At 43.5% G+C, this 20,159-nt stretch overlaps 1 protein-coding gene across 2 annotated transcripts in view; it reads right to left on the reverse strand.

The window, feature by feature from the left end:
* The window catches only part of LOC121535168 (ATP-dependent 6-phosphofructokinase, platelet type), a 39,020-nt gene extending 19,066 nt beyond the window's left edge, over positions 1–19,954 (reverse strand). The window contains exons 1-9 of one of the 2 annotated variants that reach the window (XM_041841953.1): positions 19,735–19,954; positions 6,306–6,379; positions 4,940–5,017; positions 2,903–3,092; positions 2,489–2,654; positions 2,054–2,098; positions 1,768–1,876; positions 1,170–1,265; positions 54–146 (exon numbers count right to left, since the gene is read on the reverse strand). In XM_041841953.1, coding sequence (XP_041697887.1) covers positions 54–146; positions 1,170–1,265; positions 1,768–1,876; positions 2,054–2,098; positions 2,489–2,654; positions 2,903–3,092; positions 4,940–5,017; positions 6,306–6,379; positions 19,735–19,828 — 945 coding nt within the window. In that variant the 5' untranslated portion in view covers positions 19,829–19,954. Of the gene's footprint in view, positions 1–53; positions 147–1,169; positions 1,266–1,485; positions 1,582–1,767; positions 1,877–2,053; positions 2,099–2,488; positions 2,655–2,902; positions 3,093–4,939; positions 5,018–6,305; positions 6,380–18,992; positions 19,215–19,734 lie in introns of those variants that run through there. The other variant, XM_041841954.1, reaches the window with a different exon arrangement.
* Between the last annotated feature and the right edge of the window lie 205 nt (positions 19,955–20,159).

The following is a 20,159-nucleotide window of genomic DNA, read 5'->3' on the forward strand; positions in this document are numbered from 1 at the left end:
AGTCTATAAGGCCTTTTAATTATGTAAAATTGGTATGTGGATGTAACACTCACTAGGATCCTGTCGAAGGCAGAGGGGGTTCCTCCTCTCTGGACGTGACCCAGGATGGTGACTCGGGTGTCAAAGCCCAGACTGCTAACAACCAGCTATAGTAGGAGAGGAAGATCAGGTATTGAGCAATGTACGTTTTCTCAAAGTAAGAGAGTACTTAAATAACACTGGTTACATCCCAAATGGCACCCTATTCCCTATATTATGCACTACTTTTGACCAGACAGCTCTGGTCAAATGTAGTGCATTATATAAAGAATAGTGTGCCATTTGGGACATAACAATTGTCTATTTGAAAACGTGATATTTGTGTTATGTTACATGATACACTATCTATGGCAGAAAGAGAATACAAATGCATGCTATTTCTTAGGAAGAAAGACAGAAGGGGAAAGCACAAGCACACATGCAAAACAGTTCCTGTCATGTACACAGTAAGTGAGCCTCCAACACTTACACCTTTTGTGTCCCAAATGGCACCCTATTCCGTATATAGTGCACTACTTTTAACCAGAGTCCAATGAACCCTGGTCAAAAGTAGTGCACTATATAGGGAATACGGTGCCACTTTGGACTCAAACCTTGTTCTTCTGTTCTCCCAGGTAAAATGTACTGTATAATACTCTTACCAGCACTCAGATCCTATAAGTTCTATATGTAATTCTATGCTTACCAGGTTCTTAGGTATGCTGACGAAGAACAAGGTTGCAATGCACAAACAGGAAGGAGTATAATTCACAGAACTTCACATCACTAAGAAAGGTCCAAGAAAAGACTTCAGAGTTAAAACATGGACAGCATGTTGTTAATGGGACAGAGAGAGGGAGAGATGACAATGTCCAACCAGAAGGTACCACGGCACAAAGGAGTACTGTACCAGACCTGGGGTCAAAAACGATTTGAAATAATTTTAAATACTTAAGTTGGGCTTGATTGAGCTTGGCTGGCGCTTGGTACCAATTAAATAGTCGCAAAACTGCAAAGCCCACTCATCTGCTACTCCAGCAAACATTCAAAGTATTTGAAATATTTTTAATAGGATTTGAACTCAGGTCTGCAGAGGAGTACTGCACCAGTACAGGACAGCTGGGCTGGGCTGGTCTTCTCATAGTACTTACTTCCTTAATATGGTTTGTAGTGATAGGCTTGTGGTGGCAATCTATCGCCCCCTCAGCTACAATAATGATATTGAGCCGTTTCTTATCTGCACGGTTCTATAGGAATACAAACAAAGCACAGATGTACAGTACATGACAGAAAGGTTTTCCATTTGGCTTTTCAAAAGCTGGACCCGGTTTATGCTGAAACAGCTGCATGCCATTCTTTCTCTATCTCTCACTTTACAGATTCCTTTCATCTGTAAAGCATGGAGCTATTCGCGCATCTGTAGGACCTGCTTTTGGTTTCCCCTTCGTTGCTTATTCAGGTACTCACATCCTTGACATTATCAACAGTAATAGCCTTTCCTTGTCTGTCAATGGCTCCTTCAGCAACTATGATTATATTCAGCCTTGAACCCCTGGATCGGTTCTGGGCAATAAGAAACACACTGCAGGAATGAACACTGTTGCTTTTGCTATGGTTGAAGGGAATGCAATAAACGACAACAATTGTGATCACTAAGCAGTACATCCCATTCATTGTAAGGCATTGATTAAAATGTATTTATAGTTACATCTGCAGATGTCAGATGTCACGTGTGTGTGTGTGTGTTACCTCAGACAGTTTCTGACACATCCGTTCCTCCCACCCGTCCTCAGGGGGCATCTCAGGGATCAGGACCCAGTCTGCCCCACAGGCCAGAGCACTGACTAGAGCCAGGTACCTAAACACATATATACACACACACACACACGCAAACACACACACACACATTAGAATATAATAAAATATAACTACATGCAAATACAAACCCATTTGTATGTATTATGAACAATTACAGCAAGGAAATACACAAGAATAAAGCAGGAAATTAGAGCAGCAAAGAAATGTCATTCCATACCCACAATGCCTTCCCATGACCTCCAGCACAAACGTCCTCTGGTGGCTGAGAGAAAGGAGAGAAGTTAGTGTAAATGTTGAGTGTGTACAAACAACACCACTGAGCTGTAATATGTACCATTTATTAACTTCAATGGATGCTTCCCAAATAAGTAGTGCACTATATAGGGAATAGGGTGCCATTTGGGACACAAAACAAATCAAATCCAATCAAATTGTATTTGTTACATGCACCGAATACAACAGGTGTAGACCTTACAGTGAAATGCTTACTTACGAGCCCTTAACCAACAATGCCGTTTTAAGAAAGAATACCAAAAAAAAAATCACAGAAATATACTATATAAAATAATATATAACAAATAATTAAAGAGCAGAGTAAAAATAGCAATAGCGAGGCTATATACAGGGAATACTATACTGTCTCTGTCAGTACCTCTGTGCAGTAGTCATGATGGCGTCCACCACCTCTATGATTCTGTGCAGGGCAGAGTCTGTCCCGATGGTCATGTCAGTGCCACAGAAGTCGTTGTCGATGGAGCCCACCATTCCCACGATGTGCAGCTCTGAGTTGTTCTGGGCAGCCTCCTCCTCAATCAGACCTTTAAACAGAATACACAAGACACCGCAATATGAACCCACTGGCTTCACTACTGAGTAATGTACACTCATAGGTGGAATAGCTCTATACAGGCTTTGGTAATACCTAGTAATAAATGTTTTACTAAAACATATCATGCGTATAAATAAATGTTTTGCAATTTGCGTAGGAAATTAGTTATATAATTTAGTGATCAAGTAGATTACTGTGAACATTTGGTCCACTACATTGACTACAACATTCAGTTACTCTGTTGGACCAGTTCCTCCAGTAGTCCGGTCCACTCCTCTCTGAAGAGGTTGGCCCCCGTGAGGCTACCGTCCCCTCCGATCACACACAGGTTAGTGATGCCACGCTGAACCAGGTGGTGGGCAGCCTTTAGACGCCCCTCATGGCTGCGGAACTCCTTGCAGCGGGCACTGCCAATGACTGTGCCACCCTGAGAGGAAAACACAACAGCTAAGAATTCAAATGAATGGATGAATGACAGTTGGAAAGACGGATTGATGGATGGATGACAATTTAATTGATGGATAGATGAAATGAGGTTGGATAGATAGATGAATAAAGATTGGATGGATGGGTGAAGGATAGATGGAGGGATGGATAGATGGATGATTGAATGAATGTTGGAAGGATAGATGATAAATGTGGATGGATGGATGGATGGATGGATGAATGGGCCGATGAAGGTTGGATGGATGGAACACCAAACCAATGGATGACATAATCTGACACAATTGAGCACTGCTGCATTCATTGACATGTCTCATTAATTCAACCTCTCATATAGTTTTTTTTGTGTTGTGTGGTGTGTTTTGTTGTTGTCATTAACTAACAGGTTCATGCAGAATCCACAATGACAGGGCACATTACACTCTGTTAGCATCAGGCAGAAAAGCAACTGCGCTCGTCTGTCCCATGCAATTTGTAAATTACAAGTCTGGGATCACAAATAGATTTATACCATTTTGTATTTGTACTTTATTCTGGATCCCCATTAGCTGCTGCCAAGACAGCAGCTACTCTTCCTGGGGTCCAATCACAATTACATACAATAAAACATGTCTGAGCTGTGTGTGAGTCGCTTAAACAGATAGCTCAATGATTTCACCATGTCAATACCGCTCACAAAGTAATGCAGTCAATCTCTCCTCCACCCTGAGCCAGGAGAGATTGACATGGATATTATCAATGCTGGCTCTCCGTGTACATCTAAGGGCCAGCTGTGCTGCTCTGTTCTGGTCCTACTGTAATTTGCCTATATCCCTCACTTGACTATATGACTGGACAGTAGTCCGGGTGCAACAAAACTAGGGCCTGTAGTACTTGTTTTGTTGATAGCATTGTTAAGAAGGCAGAGCAGCGCTTTATTATGGACTGACCTCTCCCCATCTTAGCTACCATTGCATCAATATGTTTTGACCATGGCAGTTTACAATCCAGGGTTACACCAAGCGGTTCAGCCTTAGTCTCCTCAATTTGCTAAATTTCCACATTATTCATTACAAGATTTAATTGAGGTTTAGGGTTTAGTGAATCATTTGTCCCAAATCCAATGCTTTTAGTTTTTTTATATTTAGGACCAGCTTATTTCTTTCCACCAATTATGAAACTGACTGCAGCTCTTTGTTAAGTGTTGCAGTGAGTTCACTTGCTGTGGTAGCTGACGTGTACAGTGTTGAGTCATCAGCATACATAGACACACATAGACTCAGTGCCAGTGATTTAAAAAGGTAAGGGGCCTAGACAGCTGCCCTGGGAAATGCTTGACTCTACCTGGATTATGTTGGAGAGGCTTCCATTAAAGAACACCATCTGTGTTCTGTCAGACAGGTAACTCTCAATCCACAATATAGCAGGGGGTGTAAAGCCATAACACATACATTTTTCCAGCAGCAGATTATGATTGATAATGTCAAAAGCTGCTCTGAATTCTAACAAAACAGCTCCCACAATCTTCTTATTATACATTTTCTCAGCCAATCATCAGTCATTTGTGTAGGTGCCGTACATGTTGAATGCCCTTCCCTATAAACGTGCTGAAGGTCTGTTGTTAATGTGTTTACTGTGAAATAGCATTGTATCTGGTCAAACACAATTTTTTCCAAAAGTTTACTAAAGTTTGGTAACAGGCTGATTGGCTGAAGGGTGCTTTGCTATGACTTTCAGCTCCTATTCCTAGCATTGTATACTGTACATATCCTATGGGAATGCTAAAGAAATCCATATTATTTTGCCTAAAGGCACAAATACACACAGTAGTCAGTTCACTGCCCTCCTTACCACTTGTAACATGCTGGAGACACTTTCCCATGATGCCTCTTCAATGTTATCTCCACCGTCTACCATACCCTGGTAACCCTGCATGGAGAAAAGAAACATTAACATAGGCCTATATTTCCTATTATTAATATGAACGTTTTCACCAATTACAATGTTGTTACATAGTAACAGTCATTGACTCTACAATGCAGCTTTGCTAACATCAGGGATATTGACATTCATTTTGAGATGACGATGCTAAGTCATGCTAAATACTGCCTGTAGAAAAAGTAGACAACAGATTATCGTAGATACTGTCACTACTGGTCTACATAGACAACTCAAGGTATCCTCCGTCCTCCATTGAGTCAGATAGATAACAACACGTTAAAGTACTGTAAGCCTCTTACTTTCAGTTTCTGCGTCCCAAATGGCATCCTATTCCCATATATAGTGCTCTACTTTTGACCAGAACCCCATGGGCCCCGATCAAAAGTACTGCACTAAATAGGATACCCTATGGGCCTTGGTTAAAAGTATTGCACTATATAGGGCACTGGTCAAAAATAGTGCACTATATAGGGAATAAGGTGCCATTTGGGACGAAGCTAGTGAGTGTGATGTGAGCCTCCTCAACAGAATGCCTTTCATCAGTCATTAAACACTAGAGTCTCTAACAATAGACAACACTTAAGCAAAGTTCCCTGGCACTATTTCCACATGGTATCGTTTTAGCATTTGTGGCAGAAATTCCATTCAAGTCATGGGACCAATATTAGCATTTTTCGCGCATCATGTTCAAATCATCTAAGTGACTTTGTTGAGCTTCACAATAAATTGTAGATACTTTTGGATGATTTAGACATGATGCATGAAAAATGCTTATATCGGTCCCATAACTTGAATGGGATTTGTGCCACAAATGCTAAAATGTTAGCATGTGGAAACAGTGCCAGGGGGGAAAAAACAATGCATGAATTGCTGTCCTACCTTGTCCATAGACTACTTACAGGGTAAGGAACCAATGTGTAATTTTGTAATTTGGGTGAACTATCCCTTTAAGAAGCTGCTTATGTATGGGAAACTTATCCCACTACCAACTGCTCCCATTTCCTATAAAGGGCCCTGGTCAAAAGTAGTGCACTATATAGGGAATAGAGTGACATTTAGGGCAGACCCCATGACATGGCAAAATGTTAAATAACCTTACTTTACCTTATTTTCATGACCCTCAAATTAAACACAACACATTTTGTTTATCAGAGCCCTACTGCTGTGTTGAAAGAAAGGCTTTGCCCCCTGAGCACAGAGCTTGCCAGTGTTGATTTGTCTCAGTGTCAGTGGTAGAACAGTACAAGCCCCCAAGTAGTGTCTGTTATGATCTCACCTCATGTATGAAATAGACTTTAGCTCCCACATAAATACCCATGCGGACCACAGCCCGGACAGCAGCATTCATACCTGCACAACGAGAGAGAGAGAGAGAGAGAGAGAGAGAGAGAGAGAGAGAGAGAGAGAGAGAGAGAGAGAGAGAGAGAGAGAGAGAGAGAGAGAGAGAGAGAGAGAGAGAGAGAGAGAGAGAGAGAGAGAGAGAGAGAGAGAGAGAGAGAGAGAGAGAGAGAGAGAGAGAGAGAGAGAGAGAGAGAGAGAGAGAATTAAAAATGGCAGTACATGAATGGCTATTGCACTGAGACAATGCATGTTACATACAGTAGACTACAGACTGAAAATACTCATCAGGGAGATGGAATGAATCATAGAGATAAATCAACCAAATTAAAGTGATGTCCCACTGGTCACACACTAGTTGAATCAACGTTGTTTCCACATCATTTCAATGAAATTACGTTGAATAGACGTTGAATTGACGTCTGTGCCCAGTGGGGTGCTTCGTCCAGCAGAGAAAGATGCTTGCGTAGCCATTGGCCATGTGTCATTGGATTAATTCAATATCTAATACATTTTCCATTCACAGTCTGAAAACAGATCATAATGATTACAAAAACTGGCATCTTAGGTGCACCGAAACTACAAGCACTGTCACCGGTACTGTGGGTTGGCTGGTGCCAAAGCAGTGTTGCTAGGATACCAGTAACAATATAAAATGCAGGAGTTTAGTGTACACATGGAGAATGGCACAGATTTCTCAATGTGGGTTAATAATGATAAACACTTCAAAAATTCTTAATCCCACTGGAAGATTTCCTGAAGCATGCCAATGGTTCTGTGAGTCATTATAGAAATCCCCCTATATACAGAACAAACTGATATTTTCTGGCAGGTAAGACTTGCAAGCGGTTTTTACTAACATCATGTGAGAAAATATGCATATTGCATTCTCTAGTCTACAGGGTAGGCTACAGGATGGAGTGGTTATGCAAATTACTTTCTAGCCTAGACCACAACTGGATTCTGATGGGACATTGGCTTGATACAGAGATCCAAACTTGTATCCCAATCGCACCACATTCCTGCTGTGTAGACAGTGGTAGATTACGTGGTAGGTAGTCTTGCACGAAGTGCATGGTATTATCGCAGCCCACTGTCTTCAAAGCAGGAATGTGGTGTGATTGCGACAAAGGTTCGATTCAGACGTTTATTTGATAGCGAGGGACACATTTAACCTAACGGAAGGTAAGTATTGTTCCTAGAGATTATGGATATGTCTTTGTGTGGCGAAGACGTGCAATGCACGTCTCTCTCCACTAATGCGCACTGACTCCCGCCAAATCATGCCCATTCATTGTGTAATTGTGTGAATTGTTTTCCATTTGTTTGTCAGTGTTTACCAATGCCCCGTTAAATATATAATCATCAGTGAAGTTTCCATTAATCCCCACCATTCACACAGTAATCTAGAATGTCTGGTTAAATTCTCTTCTATTACAGTAAAATAATGTCTGAATGTGTTTCTGTGTCCACATGACCGATTCTGTTGGACCAAACCTCAAATAAAAATGGCGATTTGAAACTGCTTGTTGTCAGAGTGGAAGAAGTGATCTTTTCATCTTTGTTGTTTTGAGTGGCAGAGGGAGGGATTTGGTGTGTGTGTGCAAGTAGGAAGGTGCACACATTATATACCATCATCTCTGACACAGCACAGAGGGTGCAAAGGAGAGAAGACCAAAAAGACAACGTCAAGCTGACATAAAAACTCATAAAACAAAACAAACAAAAAACTGGATTCTTGCAATACAGGCATTTGGAATATTGCAGTAAAACATACATTTTAATTAATCAAATTAATGTGATATATCGCCCAGCCCTATTCATCAGTTCACTTTGGTAACTCAATGGAGAGGTTGTAGCTCAGCCTAGTAGAACCTAGGCGATCAAACTCAACTCCACGATTTACGATGGAGTTGAGCAGCGACTAGTGTGGGCTGACTGGAGCGCCGACGTCACATAAAATGAAGTTTCTATCAAAAACTACTGATTTCAGCACCCATGGAATAGCCCACAATTACATTGTTCCCTGACGTTGTTCTGCGACATTGTTTACAACATTGTTCTTCCTTTTATGTGATGTCGGAGCTCCAGTCCGCCCACGCTAGTCAAAGTTCAACTCCATCGTAAACCATGGAGTTGAGTTTAGTCGAGTTTAGTCTGTGAAGTAGAACCCAGCTACCTGTGCTTTACTGATTAAGACAGGTTTTGCCTGATAAGAGGCTTTTTCTTTTTGAATTCTGACATTTTAAAGTCAGAAGTTTGTATATAGGCTACCTGTACATTTATCACCGTCATCTTGAACACCAGTGCTGTGTAAATAAATCCACATCTACCTGCATGCCTCCTACTGAACCTTTGTCCTTACGACTGCTACAAGGTCCCTATTTTACGGGACATTTGGCTGATACAGAGATCCAAACTTTTGTCCCAATCGCACCACATTCCTGCTGTGTAGACAGTGGTAGATTGCGTGGTAGGTAGTCTTGCACGAATGGTGTGGTCTAATGGCAGTCCACTGTCTACACAGCAGGAATGTGGCGTGATTGCGACAAAAGTTTGATTCAGATGTTTATTTGATACCGAGTGAGATGGATATGCCTTTGTTTTGGTTAAACCGAACACTTTAGTTATATTTGGTCAAGGACCAGGCAATGGAATTTCTCGCAACTGGATCTCTGTATCAGCCCTATGTCTCGTCAGAATGCAGTTGCGTTGGAAGCTAATTGTTTTCTCTCCAGCAACAGGATACAGTGTATTTCACAACACAGGCATACAACCTCTTCCTTTCAGCACAACTGACCCTTCAAGATAGTATCAAGCAAATTAAAAAACAGCAGGCCAATGAAATACAGAGACATAACACTGTGTTTGAAGGCAATAAGAAAGGCCACAATATTAGGGCCATGCATAGTAACAAAGATAAAGCTGCGGTGTAGGGTTGGGTGATAAACTATATATACAAAAGTATGTGGACACCCCTTCAAATTGGTGGATTAGGCTATTTCAGCCACACCCGTTGCTGAGAGGTGTATAAAATCGAACACACAGCCATGCAATCTCCATAGACAAACATTGGCAGTAGAATGGCCTTACTGAAGAGCTCAGTGACTTTCAACGTGGCACCATCATAGGATGCCACATTTCCAACAAGTCAGTTCATCAAATTTCTGCCCTGCTAGAGCTGCCCCGGTCAACAGTAAGTGCTGTTATTGTGAAGTGGAAACGTCTAGGAAAAAACAACAGCTCAAACGCGAAGTGGTATGCCACACAAGCTCAAAGAACGGGACCGACAAGTGCTGAAGCGTCTGTCCTCGGTTGCAACACTTACTACCAAGTTCCAAACTGCCTCTGGAAGCAACGTCAGCACAAGAACTGTTCGTCGGGAGCTTCATGAAATGGGTTTCCATGGCCGAGCAGTCGCACATAAGCCTGTGATCACCATGCGCAATGCCATCTGGCAGTCCAACGGACTAATCTGGGTTTGGCGGATGCCAGAAGAAGGCTACCTGCCCCAATGCATAGTGCCAACTGTAAAGTTTGGTGGAGGAGGAATAATGGTCTGGGGCTGTTTTTCATGGTTCGGGCTTGGCCCCTTAGTTCCAGTGAAGGGAAATCTTAACGCTACAGCATAAAATGACATTCTAGACGATTTGTGGCAACAATTTGGGGAAGGCCATTTCCTGTTTCAGCATGACAATGCCCCCGTGCAAAAAGTGAGGTCCATACAGAAATGGTTTGTCGAGATCGGTGTGGAAGAACTTGACTAGCCAGCACAGAGCCCTGACCTCAACCCCATCGAACATCTTTGGGATAAATTGGAACGCCGACTGCGAGCCAGGCCGAATCGTCCAACTCTTGTGGCTGAATGGAAGCAAGTCCCTGCAGCAATGTTCCAACATCTAGTGGAAAGCCTTCCCAGAAGGGTGGAGGTTGTTATGGCAGCAAAGGGGGGACCAACTCCATATTAATGCTCATGATTCTGGAATGAGATGTTCGACAAGCAGGTGTCCACATACTTTTGGTCAAATAGTGTATGTCAGTCTTTAACAAGGCTGGAGAACTGACAGTGTACAAGCTCAGTGAGCAGAATAGAACAGATCACATTAACTGGGATGACATTCCTTCTCATGGGAGCAGAAAGCCACACCTGCAATATTATGATAGGCTGCCGCTTCTACATTATGCTGCCAATTAGCAAGTAATGTTGCATGTTGTCAACAGAAGAGTCAGTGAAGGCACAGTACCTTACTGGCATGTATTGCTAGTGGCAGCCAGTTGCCTGTAAGTTATTGCTAATTTTACAATAACTTACTGACAAATGTTTTCCAGTTAAGAAAATACATATTCACATCAACTTCTAACAACAAGTTGCCGTTACATTACTGGAAAATTCACAATAACCTCATTACAGTGCAGCTTGTTAGTGACACATGCTCTTACACAGTTTGCAGAAGAGGTGCTCAACTTGCATTGGCATAATCATTAAACACTTAAACTGCTACAACACTTCCACTGATGGTTGGCACGAATAAACATATATTTGACCACATCCCCAAATATGCTAATGAACCCCACCAGTACATTTCCCGCACCTATCAAAGCGCAATGATGATCGCACCTTATATTCAAAATATTGGGTGGAAAAATGTCCCATTATACCTACAAGTTACCGAACTGTACCATGTGAGTTCATATGTGTACGTGTGAAGTGTACCTTTGACTTTTTTGCACCCCAGAAAACAATACTGCAGCCTAATTATACCCTTATTTTTGGAGAATGTGTTAATACATGTTCCAAGCAAGAAGTATGAACCTGGTGGCACTGCGGAAACATTGACGGTGACACGACTTCCTCCGAAGCTGCCACCTCTCCTTGTTCGGGCAGGCTTCGGCGTTCGTCGTCACCGCTCCGCATCTCATCATTCCATTTGTTTTGTCTTGTTTATTACACACACCTGGTTCATATCCCCTCATCAGTACCTGTATAAGTGTTCCCTCTGCCCCCTTGTCTTTGTGTGTGAGATAGTTTATTGTGGAGGATAGTGAAGCTCGGTGGAGCTCCGTGTATTTTGTATCGCCGGGATATTTCCCTGTGTGCCGTGTATTTCCAGTGTGCCTGTTTTGCGCCCTAGAGTGTTTTGACGCATTTCTGCGTAACTCTGTAATTGCGGAATTAAGCCTGTTATTCTGTGATTAACCCTCTTGCGCCTGACTCCTTCGACATCACCTCATCACACAATCACACACCGGACATGGAGTCAGCAGGAGAGGAACACATGACTGGAGTCGTTGCACGTATCTGGGAGCATTCGACGATGCTAGCCAGCTTGGGAGAAGCTATGGATCGTGTCCCCCACCCCCCAAACCCGGATCCCGAGGACATGTAGCTGGATAGAGAGGCGATCCGGGAGAACGGAGGACGACAGCACCAGTGTCATTCACATTTTCATGGCCGCAGAGGGTTCTCACGGGGTGGTCACGAGAGTGTCAGGGTAGGTGTCTAGGGGTTTCCGTTGGTGCAACCACGGTGGAAAGTCCAGACACTACCTCTACCGTGCGCATTCCCCCCAAATACCTCAATTTGGCGCACACGTTTTCCAAAAACGCAGGCGACCAAATTACTGCCTCATCGGGCGGGGGATTGCGCAATCAAACTCTGGGTAAACGCTGTGCCTCCCAGGAGTAATGTGTATCCCCTGTCGCAGGCTGAAACGGAGGTGATGGAGCCATCCCTGCGCCAGGGGTTCATACGTCCCTCCACTTCGCCCGCCTCCTCAAGTTTATTTTTTGTGAAGAAGAAAGACGGAGGTCTGCGCCCTTGCATTGATTCCTGAGCACTGAACATGGGGACAATACGTTATAGTTATCCTCTACCCCTCATTCCATCTGTGATCGAGTCAATGCATTATGCGCGCTTCTTCACAAAATTAGCTCTCCGGAGTGCGTACAACCTGGTGCGTGTCCAAGAGGGGGAAGAGTGGAAGACAGCATTCAGCACAACCACGGGGCATTACGAATACTTGGTGATGCCTTACGGTTTTATAAATGCTCCATCCGTCTTCCAGTCCTTTGTGAACGAGGTGTTTCGGGACATGCTTGGTCGCGGTGTAGTGGTCTACATCGATGACATTCTGGTGTATTCCGCTACATGCGCCGAGCATGTGTCCCTGGTTCGCAAAGTGCTGGCCAGACTGTTGGAACATGACCTTTATGCCAAGGCAGAAAAGTGTCTGTTTTTCCAACAGTCCGTCTTCTTCCTCGGATACCGCATTACCACCTCAGGTGTGGAGATGGAGGGAGATCGCATTTCAGCCGTGCGTAATTGGCCGACTCAACCACGGTCAATGCTCGGGCACGCCACCCAAGCTCCGCCCCTGTGCCTTCTTCTCCAAGAAGCTCAGTCCGGCGGAGCAGAGCTATGATGTTTGTGATCGGGAGCTGTTGGCTGTTGTCCGAGCCCTGACCGTTTGGAGGCACTGGCTCGAGGGGGCGAAACACCCTTTTCTCATCTGGACGGACCACCGTAACCTGGAGTACATCCGGGCAGCGAGGAGGCTGAACCCTCGCCAGGCCAGGTGGGCCCTATTCTTCACCCGGTTTGATTTTACTCTGTCTTACATCCCTGGTACGAAGAATGTGAAGGCAGACGCACTGTCACGGCTGTACGACACAGAGGAGAGGCCCATCCTGGTTGTTGTGGACCGCTTTTCTGAAGCCTGCCGCCTCCTTCCTCTGCCCGGTCTCCCCACGGCCCTGCAGACTGCGGAGGCCCTGTTTACACATGTCTTCCGGCACTACGGGGTGCCAGAGGACATAGTGTCTGACCGGAGTCCCCAATTCATATCCGGGGTCTGGAAGGCGTTCATGGAACGTGTGGGGGTCTCGGTCAGCCTGACCTCTGGTTTTCACCCCGAGTCAAATGGGCAGGTGGAACAGTGAATCAGGATGTGGGTAGGTTCCTGTGGTCCTACTGCCAGGACTGGCCAGGGGAGTGGTCGGTGTTCTTGCCATGGGCCGAATATGCCCAGAACTCTCTCCGCCGGTCACGACTTCCTCCGAAGCTGCCACCTCTCCTTCTTCGGGCAGGCTTCGCCGTTTGTCGTCACCGGCCTTCTAGCCACTGCCGCTCCGCATCTCATCATTCCATTTCATTTGTTTTGTCTTGTTTATTACACACACCTAGTTCATATCCCCTCATCAGTACCTGTATAAGTGTTCCCTCTGCCCCTTGTCTTTGTGTGTGATTGTTTATTGTACAGGATAGTGAAGCTCGGTGGAGCTCCGTGTATTTTGTATCGCCAGGATATTTCCCTGTGTACCGTGTATTTACAGTGCGCCTGTTTTGCGCAGTAGAGTGTTTTGATGCATTTCTGCGTAACTCTGTAATTGCGGAATAAAGCCTGTTATTCTGTGATTTACCCTCCTGCGCCTGACTCCTTCGACATCACCTCATCACAGATGCACTCAACCAAGAGGTTGCAAATTCATGTACAGTGAGGGAAAAAAGTATTTGATCCCCTGCTGATTTTGTACGTTTCCCACTGACAAAGACATGATCAGTCTATAATTTTAATGGTAGGTTTATTTGAACAGTGAGAGACAGAATAACAACAACAAAATCCAGAAAGACGCATGTCAAAAATGTTATAAATTGATTTGCATTTTATGGAGGGAAATAAGTATTTGACCCCTCTGCAAAACATGACTTAGTACTTGGTGGCAAAACCCTTGCTGGCAATCACAGAGGTCAGACGTTTCTTGTAGTTGGCCACCAGGTTTGCACACATCTCAGGAGGGATTTTGTCCCACTCCTCTTTGCAGATCTTCTCCAAATCATTAAGGTTTCGAGGCTGACGTTTGGCAACTTGAACCTTCAGCTCCCTCCACAGATTTTCTATGGGATTAAGGTCTGGAGACTGGCTAGGCCTCTCCAGGACCTTAATGTGCTTCTTCTTGAGCCACTCCTTTGTTGCCTTGGCCGTGTGTTTTGGGTCATTGTCATGTTGGAATACCCATCCACGACCCATTTTCAATGCCCTGACTGAGGGAAGGAGGTTCTCACCCAAGATTTGACGGTACATGGCCCCGTCCATCGTCCCTTTGATGAGGTGAAGTTGTCCTGTCCCCTTAGCAGAAAAACACCCCCAAAGCATAATGTTTCCACCTCCATGTTTGACGGTGGGGATGGTGTTCTTGGGGTCATAGGCAGCATTCCTCCTCCTCCAAACACGGCGAGTTGAGTTGATGCCAAAGAGCTCCATTTTGGTCTCATCTGACCACAACACTTTCACCCAGTTCTCCTCTGAATCATTCGGATGTTTATTGGCAAACTTCAGACGGCAATGTATATGTGCTTTCTTGAGCAGGGGGGACCTTGCGGCGCTGCAGGATTTCAGTCCTTCACGGCGTAGTGTGTTACCAATTGTTTTCTTGGTGACTATGGTCCCAGCTGCCTTGAGATCATTGACAAGATCCTCCCGTGTAGTTCTGGACTGATTCCTCACCATTCTAATGATCATTGCAACTCCACGAGGTGAGATCTTGCATGGAGCCCCAGGCCGAGGGAGATTGACAGTTATTTTGTGTTTCTTCCATTTGCGAATAATCGCACCAACTGTTGTCACCTTCTCACCAAGCTGCTTGGCGATGGTCTTGTAGCCCATTCCAGCCTTGTGTAGGTCTACAATCTTGTCCCTGACATCCTTGGAGAGCTATTTGGTCTTGGCCATGGTGGAGAGTTTGGAATCTGATTGATTGATTGCTTCTGTGGACAGGTGTCTTTTATACAGGTAACAAACTGAGATTAGGAGCACTCCCTTTAAGATTGTGCTCCTAATCTCAGCTCGTTACCTGTATAAAAGACACCTGAGAGCCAGAAATCTTTCTGATTGAGAGGGGGTCAAATACTTATTTCCCTCATTAAAATGCAAATCAATTTATAACATTTTTGACATGCGTTTTTCTGGATTTTTTTGTTGTTATTCTGTCTCTCACTGTTCAAATAAACCTACCATTAAAATTATAGACTGATCATTTCTTTGTCAGTGGGCAAACGTACAAAATCAGCAGGGGATCAAATACTTTTTTCCCTCACTGTATCCTCGGTGTCAGGTTTCCTTGAGCACTGGTAGTTTTACGTTGATGTAATGTTGGTGGTGATAATTGGACAATGATTTACTTGATTCTGGTCAGCTTTAAGCAAAGTGCATGAATGTATTCTTGCCAATAAGTCTGTAGCCATATCTATTTTATGCTCACAGACCTGGTGGTGTAGCAGGAAATGTAGCAGGACATTTCAGATTGCTAGTGAATGAGAGGTTTTAAGTTGAAATCCCAAGTGTGGTCACAGTACGAAATAATACAGTATTTGTTTTACACTAATTGAAATCAGAATACAGCAGCATACTGTCATTTTATAGAAATAACACCTTCAAGTTTTGTATATACTTTAGGCAAAGTGCAAAAATGCATTTTTGGCAGCATACAGTACAGTATGTATAGCCTCTCCCCATTATGTCCACAGACCTGGTGGCTCAACAGGAATTCAGGTAGCAACCAAGAGGTTGTGAGTTCAAATCCCAAGTGAGGCTGGTCCCAAGTTATCCAGGGGACCATGACACAACATTCTAAAAACATTATTCTCCACAAACAGGGAACTAGATAAAACTTGCAGGGGACGATGACTGATTGAATTAATGTCCATTATGCATTTTGAAATAAAATATTCTCAATGACATTTGACACAGGGTTTTCACATGTGCTCAAATGTCATCACATGTGTAGATTCATGGTATCACATGTTGAAATTTTGCATCCCCATGTTGTCACATTTATTTAACACGAGATCATTTATCATTTATCGGTGTTCCTGAGTGGCGCAGTGGTCTAAGGCACTGCATCGCAGTGCTAGCTGTGCCACTAGAGATCCTGGTTCGAATCCAGGCTCTGCTGTAGCCGGCCGCAACCGGGAGACCAATGGGGCGGCGCACAATTGGCCCAGCGTCGTCCAGGGTAGGGGAGGGAATGGCCAGCAGGGAAGTAGCTCAGTTGGTAGAGCATGGCGTTTGCAACACCAGGGTTGTGGGTTTGATTCCCATGGGGGGCCAGTATGAAAAAAAAAAAAAAGAATAATGTATGCACTAACTGTAAGTCGCTCTGGATAAGAGCGTCTGGTAAATGTAATCATGTTATCACATTAACATAAAGTAATGTCATCACGTGAAATGTATTTTTTCCATAAGGGTTTAAGACAAATTAAAGTTATGAACAACTAGCCTATTTCCCAAATATTCTAATAGCCTAAGAAGTTACTATTGTCCTAAAGTTGCCGCTTTCAAAAAGAACAATAATGGAAGTCGGAGTCTATAGGCCTAGGCTATTCTCAATCACAGCTTTATGAGCGATATAACATTTACATCATTTAGCAGACGCTCTTATCCAGAGCGACTTACAGTTAGTGCATACATTATTATTTTTAATTTTCATACTGGCCCCCCGTGGGAATCAAACCCACAACCCTGGCGTTGCAAACGCCATGCTCTACCAACTGAGCTACCTCCCTGCCAGCCATTCCCTCCCCTACCCTGGACGAATTGTGCACCGCCCCATTGGTCTCCCGGTTGCGGCCTGCTACAGCAGAGCCTGGATTCGAACCAGGATCTCTAGTGGCACAGCTAGCACTGCGATGCAGTGCCTTAGACCACTGCGCCACTCGGGAGACTAACAAACAATAGCCTATTTAAGAGAGGAGCAAAGCAATTATTATCCAGTTCTCAAGACTGCAGACTTTGCTTCTATCCAACCCATGATTTATAGCCTAACTCACTACGGTAAAACAGCCCGTTCCTCATCAGTTGTCTGTCACTTTGCTCCATCACGTGTGCGAGACGCAGACACAGACAGACACACCTGTTCCATGCTAAATGGCGCTGCCCATGCTGTCACAGACGCTATAATGGCACAGATACAAAGATGAGTCTTCTATCTCTATGGCCTGTTGTTCACACCTGTATGTGCCCTCTCATTGGCTAGAAAGGTCCCACCTGATCTCGCCTCCTCCCACCTGCCTTCCATCTTTGAGGACATGTATTTCCATCGTTAGAGTGGTCACTTAACTATCTTGTCAATGTAATATACAATCTTTGGAATAGTGACGCATAGAGGCAAAACCAGTGATGTATATAAACCCTGGATTGCCAACGCTATGTATTGGCCATTGAGAGACTTTGAACCCACAGATCGGCCATATTGGCACTCCCCAGTAGGAGCAGTCCTCCATAGGAATGAATAGAATTCTACAGTAGCCTATTTCAATTAAATGTTTCAAGGACAAAATTACATGTATTTAAGTATGTTTTGGTTGTAGCGGGGACAGTAACATTAGTCATCTCTAAAAAATTATACTTTAAGGAAAATGTTTTTATATATTTTCCATGTTTTATTTTTATGCTTAGCTCACATAATATAATTTAAAAGTATGCATTAACATGTCTTTAATAGAATAAACGTGGCAAAAACGAATGTAGACATTAATAAATGCATTTCTATCACTTCCAAAATATGTTTTACAACGGTGGGGGCGTGCCAAGATGGAAGCCAGTTGGCTCAACACAGCTCCCCCAATCAGACATCTAGTTTATATATAAGTCATTGGGCAAACCCCACTACTTCCCGCTCCTCACGTAGGCCTGCCCTACATGACCCCCACCCTTCCCGTGTTTTAACGCACAGGGAAGTCGATGGTGGAAGGCATTGCAACAGTCTGCTATAAAGTTCCATTCATTACAATATTGGGCATACGCCAATGATGGAATTTGAGGTGTAGGCCTATTGATAGGCTATGCACTATAATTTCCTTGTTCGCTAAAATCTTGGAACGTAGAGTTGAACATGCAGGGCGCGATAGATGCACACTTTATGACATTTCTGCGCCACGTTAACTACTCAACGATTGGAAGTCTGCAATGCAGGCTTCAGTATCCTCAAAGATGGTATTCTAACTTATTTGCTACTATAGGCTACATGTGTTTTATCGATTATAAGAGTGCATAATCACATTTCTTTGAATGGCGAGAAATTGTAACATAACTTCCAAATAATAATAATATGCCATTTAGCAGACGCTTTTATCCAAAGCGACTTAGTCATGTGTGCATACATTTTTACGAATGGGTGGTCCCGGGGATCGAACCCACTACCCTGGCTTTGCAAGCGCTATGCTCTACCAATTGAGCTACAATCAATCAATCAATTTTATTTTATATAGCCCTTCTTACATCAGCTAATATCTCGAAGTGCTGAGAGGACCACATAACAAATAATTGGCCTAATCCACAAATAATGGTTAGGCCACTATATTTAAAATGTTTCTGTTGAATAGCTTAGACTATCTGACTGTCAGTGTCCATACTCAACCATATCATCTGTTGCATTATTTTGTTGACCATTCGAGAACAAATAGGCCTACTGTAAGATACATTTATCCTGTAGGCTAAACACTGCCAATGACAGCACTTGAAAAACGGATAACTCAACAGTTTGTTTCCCTTTTAGTATCATGTAGTTATTACACTGTAATCCATTTGATACAATATAACTCTTATCCACTTGTTTCAGTAACCGATACCTTGGGCATCTCCTCCGCTTGTCAGAACGCCGATGGATTTCCCGGCGCCAGAGAGATTCTCAAATAATTTATTTGTGTCCTGCCGCTTCGCCATGGCTCCCCTTCTATCCTTCACAAATATAATATATGAATACCGGTAGTCTTATTTTGTTTTGAAATAAAATAAGTGCTGCAGTGGTTACACCCCTTTTCCTGCTCTCACACACTCATCTACCCACCGTTCCCGATGGCAGCAGTGAGCCTATGGGGGAGCTGTCCTCCTGTTATGAATTAATTGAAAGTGCTGTCATCCAATAGATTACTGCGTCACGTATATTCCTCAAACTTTTCTGACCAATTGGGTCCGTAGAAACTACTACATAGCCAAGAAGGTAGGGACTAGGAATGTTTCCACTATGCTCTACCAATTGAGCTACAGAGGACCACATAACAAATAATTGGCCTATTCCACAAATAATGGTTAGGCCACTATATTTAAAATGTTTCTGTTGAATAGCTTAGACTATCTGACTGTCAGTGTCCATACTCAACCATATCATCTGTTGCATTATTTTGTTGACCATACGAGAACAAATAGGCCTACTGTAAGATAAATTTATCCTGTAGGCTAAACACTGCCAATGACAGCACTTGAAAAACGGATAACTCAACAGTTTGTTTCCCTTTTAGTATCATGTAGTTATTACACTGTAATCCATTTGATACAATATAACTCTTATCCACTTGTTTCAGTAACCGATACCTTGGGCATCTCCTCCGCTTGTCAGAACGCCGATGGATTTCCCGGCCCCAGAGAGATTCTCAAATAATTTCTTTGTGTCCTGCCGCTTCGCCATGGCTCCCCTTCTATCCTTCACAAATATAATATATGAATACCGGTAGTCTTATTTTGTTTTGAAATAAAATAAGTGCTGCAGTGGTTACACCCCTTTTCCTGCTCTCACACACTCATCTCCCCACCGTTCCCGATGGCAGCAGTGAGCCTATGGGGGAGCTGTCCTCCTGTAATGAATTAATTGAAAGTGCTGTCATCCAATAGATTACTGCATCACGTATATTCCTCAAACTTTTCTGACCAATTGGGTCCGTAGAAACTACTACATAGACAAGAAGGTAGGGACTAGGAATGTTTCCACTACTTACCACAGCCACAAAGTCAAAAATGGA

This window comes from Coregonus clupeaformis, chromosome 21, assembly GCF_020615455.1.
Source record: "Coregonus clupeaformis isolate EN_2021a chromosome 21, ASM2061545v1, whole genome shotgun sequence".
NCBI classification, from domain to species: domain Eukaryota; kingdom Metazoa; phylum Chordata; class Actinopteri; order Salmoniformes; family Salmonidae; genus Coregonus; species Coregonus clupeaformis.